The following is a 14,815-nucleotide window of genomic DNA, read 5'->3' as shown; positions in this document are numbered from 1 at the left end:
AGTCTACAGAAGGAGATGTAAGCTTGAGGGCTATAACAGCTAAATTTAAACCCAACCAAACCAGTACAGAAGTTGCTATACCAATACAAGATGACAATGATTTAGAATTATTGGAAATGTTCAGTGTAACATTAGTCATACCTAGGAGGATGAGAAGCATTGGTGTAGTGGAAGGTACAGTTTCTACTACTCTTGTGAGCATAATTGATGATGATAGTAAGTTTACAATTTGTACTACAATTGAGCATTTGTTGGATTTACTTTATCAGCTGCAAAAGTGGAATTCTCTGCCAAGACGTTTAACATCAGTGAAAATAATGTCCACCAACCTATTATACTCGCAGTCAATAGAATAACCAATATTCCATTTAGTGTGATGGTAATTACGATAGTCTATACTGCTACAGGTAAGCTGTGAATCAGTTATTGTTTTAGTGAACAGTAGCATGCAGTGGCAGATCTAGGATTTTTTGAAAGGGGGGCTAAGGGACATAGGTAACTAGCCAGACATTAGAAGATACCAAGCATTCTCACAAGGCCCTAGTGGTAAGATTCATGTAGTGTCCATGGTCAAATTAGCTATTTGGAATAATGACTAACTAGCATGTAAAGCATGCCAGCCTAGGGGGTCTGGGGGGATGGAATTTTTGAAAATTAGGCCCTCTAGATGTGAATCTGAGTGTTTTTAGCAGTTTTTAGTGGAAAATAATGGGATTTCAGTTTATCAAAACACATTTACTTTTCCATTAAATCAAGACTGATTGCAATATGCATCGAGTAGCTATCATGCATGCATGATAATCTTATCATTTGTAGCTACCAAGCATTTAGATATAGTTAGCTATATAGCATAATGCATCAGCTCCTCTTCAACAGCCTCAACGGTCTATCTTACTGATAAAAATAATGCTGTTGGATCCCACTGGAAGCAGTAGATTATTTCACACATCATGAAGTTGGAAGAATTGCGGAAATGCTTACCCCAGCCTCAACATTAACAGATTCAAGGCAGACTCTCTTTATGGAACACTAGACTATCATCTTCTAAAGATCATCTGGGATTCATCAACATTGGGTGACTATGACTACAAACTACACAAGTTTGACTGCAATGATTTTGTAGTCTGCATGGATGATGCTGTTTCTAAATACTCCCATGATCAAACAAAGCCAGACAATAGGGGAAGCCTTTGTGGGATAATGCAGTTTATTGGTGTTAAGGCTATGTGTGGAAGAAACATGTATAGCTAAACAGAGGCAGAAACATATATAGCTAAGCAGTTGTGGTGTTGAATGTCACAATTATTAGTATGCATGCTCCTTAGCCTAGTGACACTTTGTTAGCCTTAACACCAATAAAGTGTGTTGAAAAGCAGAAGCAGTGAAGGGTACTAGTAGCTATTAGCTAGTCCACTGGAAATCCTTAGCAAAGTGCAACTATATTTGCATTTGTGGGGTTTCTAAATTTGCTGTTGTGATAGTCAACATATTTCTAAATCTGCTGGGTTATGAAGACTGATCATGATCTATAGCTAGCTACAAATACCAGCCCATAACCCACAGCATGGGAACAGAAGGTGACAGATACAGATTTTACATTCATAAACAAAAGTGCTACAACTGCCTTATAAACTTGCAAAATACCAAAAGACTACAGTTTGCTAAATGGCTGAGTTGGTAACTACATATTGTACTGAAGCTGATAACTCTAACCAATTAAACCAACTAACACTTTTTGAATCATATAATAAATTTGTTTTAAAATATCAAAACCACACTAATCACCTCTTATAGCTATAGTGGAAAACACTGCTAATTATCTGAATAAAACAAAATCCACAATTAAAACTTTTGTAACTGAAGATGCAACCCACAATTGAAACCTTTTCTTGAAGAACTCTTGAGGAAAAGGAAGCTATACTCTCCTGGAACAGAGTTGAACAATAGGTTTAGTTACATAGACATTATTTGTGTTGGTAGTGATGCATAGGTCCTGAAATAAGTCTGCTTTTGATACTCATAGAAGAGTTAAGGTTTTATTGGCCAAGTACTAACTTAGGAAGGAAAGGGGGGCTACAGCCCCCTTAGCCCCTCCCTAAATCTGCCCCTGGCATGTATGCATACAATCGCTCTTAGTGCATTAAAAACTGTGGTTTTGTGTGTGAATAGTACTGTTTCTTTATATAGAAGAGGATTATCGGTGGGCTGACTCAATGCTAGTAAATTTCAGTGGAGATTCATTGACTGCTGATGTCTATATAGAAATAATTGATGATGAGATATTAGAATATCCAGAAACTTTTGGTCTTGAGTTGAGAATTCCACAAGCATATGCTGACCTAGGGATATTGGTTGGAGAACAGTATAATGTCAATGTAACTATTATTGATAATGATGGTAAGCTGCATACAATGTGCAGAGTTTGTATTTGTGGGTATACTTAATCTAGAACTGGATGTCTACTTTAGTGAAGATGTTTACATAATCCAAGAAAATCAGCCAAGTTTGCCAGTAATGTTGATCACTGAAAGACCAGCTTTTGTACCCTTTGATGTTTTGGTGCATCCAATATTGAGTGATTTCAATGCTACAGGTTTGTTGTTCACATACCAAAACATACTCAATACTAAAACAGACTTTTGTGCAACAGTGTCCTCAAAATTCATATATGATCTTCCATGGTCATCTTCTTGAATCTAAATAAGGGACACAGTTTAATAAAGGGAATGATAATGAATATATGGAATTAGTTGCAGCTTCTAGAGGAAAATTTTAACTAAATACAACTGTAGTGGTGATATTAGGATGATTACAATTATTGACAACACCTTTTAACTATTCATAGCAAAAAGACAGTATGTAACATTTGTTGGTGTAGAAGCCTAGCTACAATGCTACTCAAAAAATCTCTTACTAAATAATTTAAGAGAGACAAAATGTTGTACAATCACTATACACAATATCATTATTTCATCATTAAGATTGTTCTAGAAATGTTTATCTCCTACATGGGCCCTCTCCAGGGCCGTAGCTAGCTAGAAGATGGTGGGGGGCAGGCATCCCCCACAAAACACTTAACATTGTTCATAATTGCACAAAAGGCTAATGACCCAATGATGAGCTAGCCAACATACGGTATTGTATTATTACAGCTTATGTAACTAGCTACATAACTACTTCATTACTGATTGCTACCAGTTATCAATGGAAGTATCATGTGCCACAACTGTACTCCAATAAATTCGCCCACAATCCAGTAGAACTAAATATTTTAGTACAAATACAATGTGTCACAGTTACTTACGTCAGCCACGGTCTGTGCTGCAGTCCTAGCACACTGGCATAGTATGATGAGCTCACTCACTTCAGCCAGCAAAATTTAAACACCATGTATTGGCATGAAATCCCAGCTCTACACCTCTCCTGTTAGCAGAATTTTTAAGCTTGTGACGGATCGTCTGACTGACTGACAAAGTAAAAAAAAATTTAAACTGGCATGCCACTGCACTGTACGAAGATTCAGTGTGATTAACTGAAGTTGTTCCATTTAACACTTATCACCTCATAGGCAGTAGGTTTGTAGTGTCATCGCATATCACTTGAGTTGTGACTCTTGTGCAGTCACTTTGTGCGGGTCACTTGTCTTTTAGGTTCAAAAAATTCACTATCACGTGAGTAGTATAGGCTAAATATAGAATTGTGTGTCTAATATTTCTTTCGGTGAAGACATAGTGTCTATACAGGAAAACCCTTAGAGATTCAGGTATACCCTATTTTTAGTGCATTGTTTTATTCATTGCTTGTAGTCTGCAAGAAATCATTGTATTATTATCACGATTCACAAACAAGTTGAATGTTGTATGCACTCATGTAGTAGCGCACAAACAGTAATTTGGGATGTGTGTCAGTTACTGGTAAGCTTGTGACGGAAGGTTTGATAAAACACTTAGTGATGGCTATGCCACCACCTCTTCAAAAAAGAATATGTCCTGAGTATCAGTGTTTTACATAATAATTGTAAAGTTGTGGGGGACAATGGGTATGACACGGGTAACGGTTTAATTTAACATGTCTTGTATCATCATTAGTATTGGTTACACGTAGATGCAAAGGGTTGACCAGGAGAATTACATTCATCATCAATAGTATCCACAACTGAAGCATCTCATGTTCCTTCATTGTTAGCTACTAAATTATTATCATCTTTGAGTATTGTTGTTTATTATCATGTACTAGAACACTATTATCTTCTGTTGGGAGATTATTATCATCTAAATCAATCAATGGTAAATTCAGTGCAACTAAACACCCTCCAATACATAAACTTTGCTATCCTGCACTCTGCCACTTACATCTGCCATAATCTCCATTTCATTGCAGGATGGAATTCTCAAATTAGTAAGGCTGCATTGATTCTAGTATTGGTATCCATATTGGACCAATAGTACTGTTTTCAAGTGTGCCAGATGGAAATGACATTGTTTGTACGAGCCTATTTGACTGGCACAATAAAAAATGCTTGAAAGCATCAAGGACAATGCTAGTAATTAAAAAGTCATTCTTCTATGCCAACATTTTCTCTGTGAAAACACAATCTGAGAAAAAGATTGATATACTCTAATGGAACACTAACAGAAAAATCAGGTCATGACTGTTTTATCAGAGTATTTATAGTAGTATTTCTGTGACAGCCATTATCTAGACTTCTTCTCAAGCCATAGCAGAGTACATGACTATAGCTGCTGAACTGGTTTGTACTTCTAGTGAATCTTGTACAGTTGGTCACTTCATCATGTGCTCATTACAATGAATTTTTTGAATTTTTTTTTAATCTTACCATGGAATACACACACACACGCACACACACTTATAATAGGATGAATTACATATGGTGTACATTACAAATAAATGTGTGCAGTGATGAAGTAGCTAAGGTACTTGGTATCGGTACTTGTACTTGCAGACACTTCCAGGATAAGTACTTGGTACTTGAAGCATTGGTAAAAGTGGAATAGGTACAGCCCTACGCATTAGCAGCTACCATTACAGATAGTATTGGTGCTTTCTTTCTTATTATTATTTTGAGAATACAAGGTGATAACTTGTCCATCACCTGTAGTTTAACAAGGTCAGCACTACCACCTCATAAAAATTCATGGCCTGGATGTCGAAGGGTCAATAACTACCACTGTTTGTACAAACACCTTACCATCAGCCTCCCACTGTATGAGACTAAACCATAAAGCATAGGAGTAGCAAGATATTTTTAGATAGAGGGGCTCTAGACTCTTGGTTTGGTAGGGCCGTGCAATGTTGAAGAGCATAAAAAAGGTTGATACCTGCTAAGAATAGCTGCCCTCCACCAAATACACCACATGTATATCCTTATTTACAACTTCATAGCTTACCACACTGCTTCTCTGAACACTGTGACTGCTTTATTAGAGCAATTGACTGCTGTATTAGAGTATCTTGATCTTTTTGCAATTTACAACCAGAAAATCACAAGGGGGCTCCAACCCCCCTTGCCTTCTGGGTTGCTATACCTATGAATAAACAGTCAGCATCGTACCTTCAGTTCCCAGCAAACTCAATTCATTCCAAGAGGTAAGGGTGCTTACACTGTTCCCAAACATCTTTCCTCAGAATTGTTAGTGCAGATCCAGTATCTGCCAAAAAGGTCACTGGTACCTGATTAATAAGAACCACATGATATTAGGGGATTATAAAATGTACAATAATCTGCCCTTACTACTTCCCTTGGGAGCAGGGTTTTACTCCCAAGGGGTAGATACCAGCTTCCCTGATACCAAGGCTTCTTCCTGGATGGCTGTGCTCAGCCCCTAGTAAAATGGCCCTCTTGTCCACACCTGTAACACACAACCACCCCCTTGATTGCATACAATTTCACTTCCTCTGGTATAGTTTTGCCACTAACTATTTCCCTCTGCCTGAACTTAGTAGTTTTTAGATTCTCCATTTGAGCCAACAGTTGCACCATTATGTCCATCAGATCCATCTGACTCGCATGACCTACAGACACCTGTGCTGAAAGCACTGTACCAAGTGAACTGTGTGTCACCAAGCAAGACTCCAGCTATAATGTGGCTGCAACTGCTGCTTCAATTGTCTTGGGCTTCCTCTGTTTGGCCCCAAATGCAACTAGCTCATTCTACAGCTGAGATAAATAATGCTGTAGTGCCAACTACTTCCTAGCATCATTATCTAATGTGGTGTATGCATTATCCACAAAGATCCTCAGATCCTCACCATAGTCTGCCCAAGTCTCTGTCTGCAAACGTGAACCTTTGCAAGGTACAAATAATGCTTACTTGTTGATCTGAAACACTCCTGCATCACGGCCGCCACTTTCTTGAAGGATGCCCTTGTTGTCACTGAAAAGCTACTCAAGAATGTCATCTGCAGCACAAACCTTATTGAGCAGTTCAGCAGAGACAAAATGTTGTACATTCACTTCTGTTATACTATACACACGCATGTGATAAACAATTTAATCACATGATTGGTTGTTGGCTTTCGTCTTTATAGTCAAAAGCTGTTTTTTCACATTGTCAAATCTATTAGCTCGGGTACCACGGCTTTTATCAGCGGTACCAAGAAAGGCAAAGACGTTCTAAAAGATATCATTGTTCCCTCTGGCTCGTTTTTCAGTGTGGAGTGCGTTACTTAGAGTTTCAGTTTGTTTCAGTTTGCTTAAACGTACTGCTGATGAAGTTATATTGCCTGATGTGGCGTCGAGGAAAAAGTCTGCCAGGAACGGCGAGTCCTTTGTTTGTACAATTTGTTTAGAATCTATTGCTCCACCAACTGATGATAATGATGAGAGAGAACTGATATTTTGTGAGGGTAAATGTGACTCTTGGCTTCATAGGAAGTGTGCAAGGCTACCAAAACCAATATTTGATTCAATCAGATTGTCAGAGATCCCTTTTTATTGCCCATTCTGTCGCTTAGCTAATTATGAGTGCTTATTTAATGATATGAAAGCTACTATTGCATCACTAGAGCATAAGGTATCTCAACTTGAGAAAAATTCAACACCCGCTATAAACACTGTCAGATCTGTGAACAATACTAGTAATTAATACCATACCTGTTTCACTGCCCGTACAAAAGTCTCAATAGTAGCAGTGAAATTTATCCCGTATTTCACTGACAGCAGTGAAAAAGTTGTAATTGCAATTTCATTGGCTAGAATTTATGTTAACAATGTAGCGCCAATTAGTGTCGACGCGTGTTTAGTACATAGTGACAAATTGCGTACATAGCAAAGCTAATGCACGGCATGCGCATATGCAGCGAGTATGGTATTAACTGGGAATAGCATGGGTAGCAGTGAAATTTGGGATAAATACCACTCTTGTTGTATTGGAAATGGTAAATTTCACTCGGCTTCGCCTCGTGAAATTTATCCCCATTTCCAATACAACACTCGTGATATTTATCCCAAATTTCACTGCTACCCATGCTATTACTAGTACGAACCTCATGATTCCACAGAAGTGACTCCACAAACAAAGGAAACACTGCCTGATCACAGCATACAAGACATGGTTGCAACTCTACTTAATGAGGAGAAAGAAAAGGAGAAGCATCGCTTGAATATTATTGTACATAATGTACCGGAGTCCTCATCTGAGGAAAGTTTGACTAGGAAGAATGAATTTGTGAGCAAACTATGTGAGTCTCAATTTAATGCAAATGTGTCAATAGTTAAAGCATACCGTCTTGGTAAAAAGGGAGCTAAACCTAGACTACTTAAGATTTCATTATCATCAGTTTCTGACAGTTCTCAAGAACTGTACCCAACTTAGAAATCGGAACACACCACCTCTGTATCAGAACATTTTTATTTCCCCAGATTTAACCCCTAAGGAACAAAAGAGAAATAAAGAACTAAGATCTGAACTAAAAGAACGAAATAAAAATGGCCGTCTTTATCAGATAAAAAAACGAGACAATAGTGCGGAGGAGGCAGTAAGCCACCTTTGCACTGATAATCAAACCTCCATCCAAGCTCAGGACTATTTTGACATTGCCATAATTAATTTTCAAAGTATTATATCTAAGCAAGCTAATTTTTCCCTGTTTCTAAATGATAATCACCCAGATATAATTTTTGGTACAGAAACATGGCTATCCTCAGAAATCAAATCCAGTGAAATTATTCCAAACATTTAAAACATTGTACGTCATGATAGAAGTGATGGCTACGGAGGAGTACTCATAGTACTCATAGGAGTACATAGTGACCTCAGTGTTACTGAATGTTCTACAGAAACTGATTCTGACTTAGTTATTTGCAAGATAATTCTCCCAAATAAAAAACCAATTCTTTTGTGTGCAGTTTACAGACCACCTAATTCTAACTTAGTTTATCTTGAAAACGTGATAACTACACTCACCAATATAGTACGCAATAACCCTCAGTCTCCAATTTGGATAGCAGGTGACTTTAATCTTCCCATCATTAATTGGAGTGATGGCTCAATATCTGGAAACAACTACCCTCACACCTTTGCAGAGCTCCTTCTAGACTTTTCTAACACTTATGGTTTCACACAAATGGTTGATGCTCCTACCAGAAAACACAATATTTTAGACTTATTCCTTACAAATCAACCATCTTTAGACAAATCATGCAAGGTCATCCCAGGATTTAGTGACCATGAAATCGTGCATATTTCCACTTATGTGTCAGCACCTTGTAAATTAAACTCAAGAAAAGTTTTTCTTTGGCATAAGGCTAACTTTGATTTAATTAAGGAAGTCATCCTAAACTTCAATAATAGTTTTTTAAATGATTATACCCTTGATACTCCTATCAATTCTCTCTGGAATAAATTTAAATGTCTTTGTGAATCCTGTTTAGCCCTTGTACCACAGAAGCAGACATCAACCAAGTTTCGAACTCCATGGATAACTGTTCAAATCAAAAGATTATCAAGGCAAAAGCAGTGTAGATACAACACTGCTCGCTCATCCAACCTTGTAAAAGACTAGGAAAGCTATCATAATTTGAAGAAAGAATTACAATGTGTATGTCGAAGATCTCATAACAACTATCTTTCATCACTGTTGGATTCACATAACAAACTCACTAAAAGATTTTGGTCTTTTGTTAAGGGCAAACGTAAAGATCAGGTTAGCATCAATACACTATGCTCTCATGGACAAGTGTATACTGTTAGTAAAGACAAAGCAGATATTTTAAACAACCATTTTTCATCAGTATTTACTGAAGAGGACTTGGATTCACTCCCCACTATCCATGGATCCCACACACCAGATATTTCAACCCCTGACATTAATCCTATTGGCGTCCAAAAACTTTTAGAAGACTTGGACATACATAAAGCATCAGGACCAGACAATATACCATCCAGATTACTAAAAGAAATTGCTAGTCTCATGGCTCCTCTTTTGACTCTTATTTTCCAAGCCTCTATTCAACAAGGTACTGTCCCGGATGAATGGAAGAAAGCTAATGTAGTGCCAATTCACAAGAAAAGATCTAGAAGTGATCCGGGTAACTATCGACCTGTTTCATTTACCAGCATTTGCTGTAAAACCCTTGAACATATTATTTACTCCTTTTATCTTTACGCATCTCAATAAATACAACATTCTATGTGACAATCAGCATGGTTTCCGTTCCAAGCAATCATGTGAAACTCAACTACTGGGTGCAGTGAACGATTTTGCTAAAGCATTGATCTCTGGAGAACAAATTGATGCTTTGTTTCTTGACTTCTCCAAAGCATTTGATAAGGTACCTCACAAAAGACTTTGTCACAAATTATCACACTATGGAATAAATGGCCACTTGCTAGATTGGATCAAAAATTTTCTGACAGACAGAACACAATCAGTTGTTATTGATGGAGAGAGTAGCTGTCCTTCTACAGTACTTTCCGGTGTGCCACAAGGCACAGTTTTGGTGGCACCCTTATTATTTTTAATATTTATAAATGATATTACACAAGATCTCCAGTGTACTGTTAGACTTTATGCAGATGATATCTTAATTTACAACATCATTCATTTTCCCAATGACTCTGAGCATCTTCAACAAGATTTATGTACTCTACAAGCATGGGCCAGGAGATGGCAAATGGAATTTAACCCAGCTAAATGTGTACATCTTACAATTTCAAATAAACATCATATTATTGAACATAACTATTATTTATTTAATCACCTAATTCAAAAGGTCTCCAAGGCAAAATATCTAGGAATAACATTTGATGAACATCTTACTTGGAAAAATCATATTCATAACATCTGGCCAATTCAGCCTTAGCTTTTCTGAGGAGGAACATCAATCATTGTCCAATTTCTGTAAGATCTCATTGCTATAAGTCCTTTGTCAGACCCATACTAGAATATGCTTCAATGGGCTCCTCACCTTCAATCTGATATTTGTGCCATAGAAAAGATTCAATGTAGTGCTGCAAGGTATACAATGAACAATTACTCCTGGAGAAGTAGTGTTACTAACATGCTCACATCACTTAATTGGCCCTCACTAGAATCATGACATACATTTTGCAAACTAGTCATGTTTTATAAGATAATCAATTGTCAAATGGAAGTTCCATCTATCTCATTAACATCAATGTCATCAGTTACCAGAGGTCATTCACAATGTTTCAGAATCCCACAAGCAAGAATCAACTCGTACTTATTTTCCTTTTTACCATCCACTATTAAATTATGGAACACTTTGCCAGAAGATGTGGTCAATCAGCCATCTATAAACTGTTTTAAGGACGTTTTGTTAAACCATCTGAATTTACTTTTTGTTTTGTATCTGTGTGTTATACTCCTTGATGGAGTCCTACACAGTAATAAATAATTAAATAAATAAATGTCATTATTATTACACCATAAAGATTGTTCTAGAAATGTCTGTTGTGCCATAATTAGATTTTTTGCTATAAAATGCAATTCATTTTAGAATTGTATAAATATAAAAATTGCCCTAATTTTTTAAGCAGCTCAGAACAACTCAATTTCTGCTTATATTCTAGGTTTAAAATTGCTAATAGCTAAACATTGTGAAGGTATCAACTAAAACACATCAATCATCATAGTGTGGATAAAAATTTTTTGCAACTGTACCACTGCTAAAAAAGATTGATATACACAGTCACACTGTAGCTACTCTTGACTCTAGCCATCCTGCTATGCCTCAGGTAGCTAATGATATAGACATTTTTACTAAAGCCACTGGTAGACATTTACTATCACCTGCTGTAATGAAACCATCAATAAAAAGTTTGTCAGCTTGTGCTAACAAACAAAATCATGGATTTTTTTCTCCTTTCTCTACCTTTTCAAACATACTTTCTGTGACAACTTTAAACAGGCTGTAGGGCCAGGTGTCCTACAGACCTTCAGCACTTGTGTTGTAAAGCCTTAATAAATAAATAAACTAATATCCATTTGGTTCCACATGGGCTACTTTGAGATAATAAGTCACTCTCTAGAGTTCCTTGGATACATATACATGAAATTGACAAGGAGAAAACATGTTGACTACCTGGCAGACTCCTGTAAGCTTTTGAGCATTAATCGGATGGCTGTAGGTTTGAGGATGCCTAGGTCCAGTCATGGATTTTTTTTCTCCTTTATCTACCTTTTCAAACACACTTTCTGTAGCAACTTTAAACAGGCTGTAGGACCAGGTGTCCTACAGACCTTCAGCACTTGTTTGTAAAGCCTTAATAAATAAATAAAATAAAATAAATAAAACGTTCTGTATATAATATTGTTAAGTGTTAATCATGCAAAATACTGTAATTAGCTTCATTTTCATGCAAAAAATTTTCATGATAAAAATTTTGTGTAAAAATATTTTTATATGATTTTTGTGAATGACTGCTCTATTAGAGTAGTTTCATCCTATGTAAAATTTTTTGCGCAAGAAATTTTTATACAAGTTTGCAAATGAAAATTATTTTACAACAAAAAGGAAACAAATTACAGTAAGCCAACAAACAAAACATTCTGTATATAAGCACAAAATAATAATTATTGTTAAGTGTTAATCATGCAAAATATTTTATGTGCAAGTTTATAAATTTTTGCATGAAATATGGTAGTTGACATGTCACACTATTGTAACACATTTTGAGTTAATTTGATCCATTTAGGAAGTGATTTCAGCACTTCAATACTACTGGCTCAATTTGGTCCCAATGCCACTTCCAGTATTGTAAATGTGATCATTACAAATGATGCAGTAGCTGAACCAAGGGAAGCATTCAGGATGTCATTATCCCTTCCAGTTAATTCTATAGAGCTAGGTATTATTATTGGAGAACCAAGTACTGCCATTGCTGTAATATTGGATGATGATCGTGAGTTATCACACCACTAACATATGGTTACCACATACATGTTTTTATTCTGTTATATGCAGACCTTCATGTGTTCTTCAGACACTTAACATACAGAGTTGTTGAAAATGATACTGTAATGAGTGTAGTTATAGAAGCAAGCAAACCAGCTGGAATTTCATTTAATGTTTCAGTGTTACCACACCTTCTGAGCAGTGAAGGTATAACTATACATTGACATATTGGCATGGTGTATAAGAAACATAGTATAATATGTATAAGTTGAGCTGGACCCTGAAAATAGCTAAAAATTTTAAAGTAGATTTTTCTCAAGCGAGTTAACATTTCAGCCAACCAGATGATTAGTGGCAACAGCAATGGTGTCAACAACAGACACGTATGGTTAGACTTCATTATAAGTTCAGGAAGAGCTGTAATGGACACGGTACTTTTATAGCTTTCCCATAGGAAATGTATGGTGAAAATTTTTGATTGGCCATAAATATTATGTCAGACATTTGACCGAAAAGATTTAGAAATATTTTAGTGGGTCAAGCAGTACTACAAATGTGCTAAATTTCAAAATCATGTGTTATTGCTTTCATGAGCTATTAAACCAGGCGCGCGCCCACAGCCGGCCAAAGGCCGGCTGTGGGTACCCGCCTGGTTTACTGAAATTGTTTTCATAAAAGTGTGTGTGTGTACCTATCTACCTATTTATGTTTGTCCGTACGCACCCATGTGAGCAAAATCGTTTATTAACGGTAAAAGCAGCTTTTACGTAAGAAGTAAAAGTGAAATGAAGTCTGTAGTAAACTTCTGCACAGGTGAACTTTGCTCTGAGGTCAGCGGACTGAAATACGGGTGTGGTGACTTTCCTCAGACTACCTTCCCCTTGAGATTTTCAGGCATTTAGCAACTGAAAAACAACGGTGTAGGCCTCGTACACTACCAGGAATAGCCTATCGCTTCTAGTTGAAAGGGGGCGTATCCCTTACATATGCGAACAAAAATGAAGAGCAGCTTTGAGGCTTTGTCGAGAGAATTTGTGGGAAAAAACACGTTAGTCACACTATAAAACAGTTTAGAAGATAGTTCTGTGCGTAATACGTTGGTAAAAGCGGTTTGTTTACCAAACGCTTCCTTAGCAGTGCATGGCAACGTAATTGAACGAATTACGAATATTTCATGAATTACGAAATACAAGAATTAGCTAATAATATTATTGCACTACCTAAAACTACCCTATTGTAAAGTAGTAATACATAGTTGGTTAATTCATAGTAGCATATACTGTCTATAGTTAATTCCAGATGAGTTAGCTAGCTAGCTGCATGGTGCCTGGTTTTTAGAAGTAGCACAACATCAACTTGTTAAAAATTAATGTTTTTGAGGATCCAGCTCAATGCGTACACACTATGATTGTGTACTAGAAGCCACAATGATTTTATTTACAGTAGTTACCTGTACATAAATGTATACATGAAACATACATAATAGAAAAAAGATTGTTGATTATCAAACATGGCGGTGGTGCTGTTTAAGTAGGGATGGGAGTATTGTTTAAGTAGGGATCACCCCTAAAGTGGTACAAGTCACCAAAATACTGTCTTTAAAAATCACCCTATATAGGGCCATCTTACTCAATGATAATCACCTTTGAATAATAGTATTTGTCCATCTAACATCAAATACAACATAACAACAAACAAAAGAAAACACTTACTGGCAGTCAGATTTAGAATTTCCAAAACTAAAACTTAGTCTGCCAGCCTGCTCACCTGCCTGATCACAGTCGAGGCCAACTGAAGAAGTGTACTGCCACCAGTTTACGTCACAATAACAAACTCACCAGTGGCATGTGCCTTTTGGGACTCCAATGAGTGTGCGCCCTTTGTGCCTTGTCTCTTCCTTTTATATTCAATCAGGCTTGTCATCCAATTGCATCCATCTCTTGTTTCACTACTTTTTATAACTCGGATCCCTATTTCATTTTAAAATTAAATACACTAGTTGTCAAGTTTGTGTTGTAGTATAGCTAAGTATGATGTACATGTGCATGCAATTGAATATCATACATGGCTGTAGTATTAAAGTGACTGCTTTATTAGACTGTCTTGATCTCACCACAGATTTTGAGTGAGCCTCTGGTGTATGATTGAAAAATACGAGGCATGGTCACTGTACCTTGTTTTCTGTAATCGTCTAAATTTTTAAGGTACATGATCACCATGCTGTTTCATCAACTGTTCTGCCAACCACCACTCATAGTAGCGTAAATGCTGAAAACAATTTTGTTGTGGCATATGCACATCTGTAAACAGAGGGTCAAGACAAAAAATTAACACCTTGACATGGTTTCCTTGCATAAGATGACAACTAGGAGATAATAGGTAAAGTCAAGGTGCAGAAGGGAGCTACTCATCAGAATCCGAAGAAGCACATACCAT

General features: G+C 36.8%; 1 protein-coding gene across 1 annotated transcript in view; it reads left to right on the top strand.

Annotated features, from left to right (window-relative positions):
- Window positions 1-14,815, top strand: part of LOC136261458 (adhesion G-protein coupled receptor V1-like) — a 145,041-nt gene that overhangs the window by 286 nt on the left and 129,940 nt on the right. The window contains exons 3-8 of the mRNA XM_066055464.1: window positions 10-216; window positions 270-407; window positions 2,188-2,397; window positions 2,450-2,593; window positions 12,180-12,386; window positions 12,449-12,586. Coding sequence (XP_065911536.1) covers window positions 10-216; window positions 270-407; window positions 2,188-2,397; window positions 2,450-2,593; window positions 12,180-12,386; window positions 12,449-12,586 — 1,044 coding nt within the window. The remainder of the gene's footprint in view (window positions 1-9; window positions 217-269; window positions 408-2,187; window positions 2,398-2,449; window positions 2,594-12,179; window positions 12,387-12,448; window positions 12,587-14,815) is intronic.

This window comes from Dysidea avara, chromosome 7, assembly GCF_963678975.1.
Source record: "Dysidea avara chromosome 7, odDysAvar1.4, whole genome shotgun sequence".
NCBI lineage: Eukaryota > Metazoa > Porifera > Demospongiae > Dictyoceratida > Dysideidae > Dysidea > Dysidea avara.
This window is presented reverse-complemented; position numbering and strand designations above follow the sequence as displayed.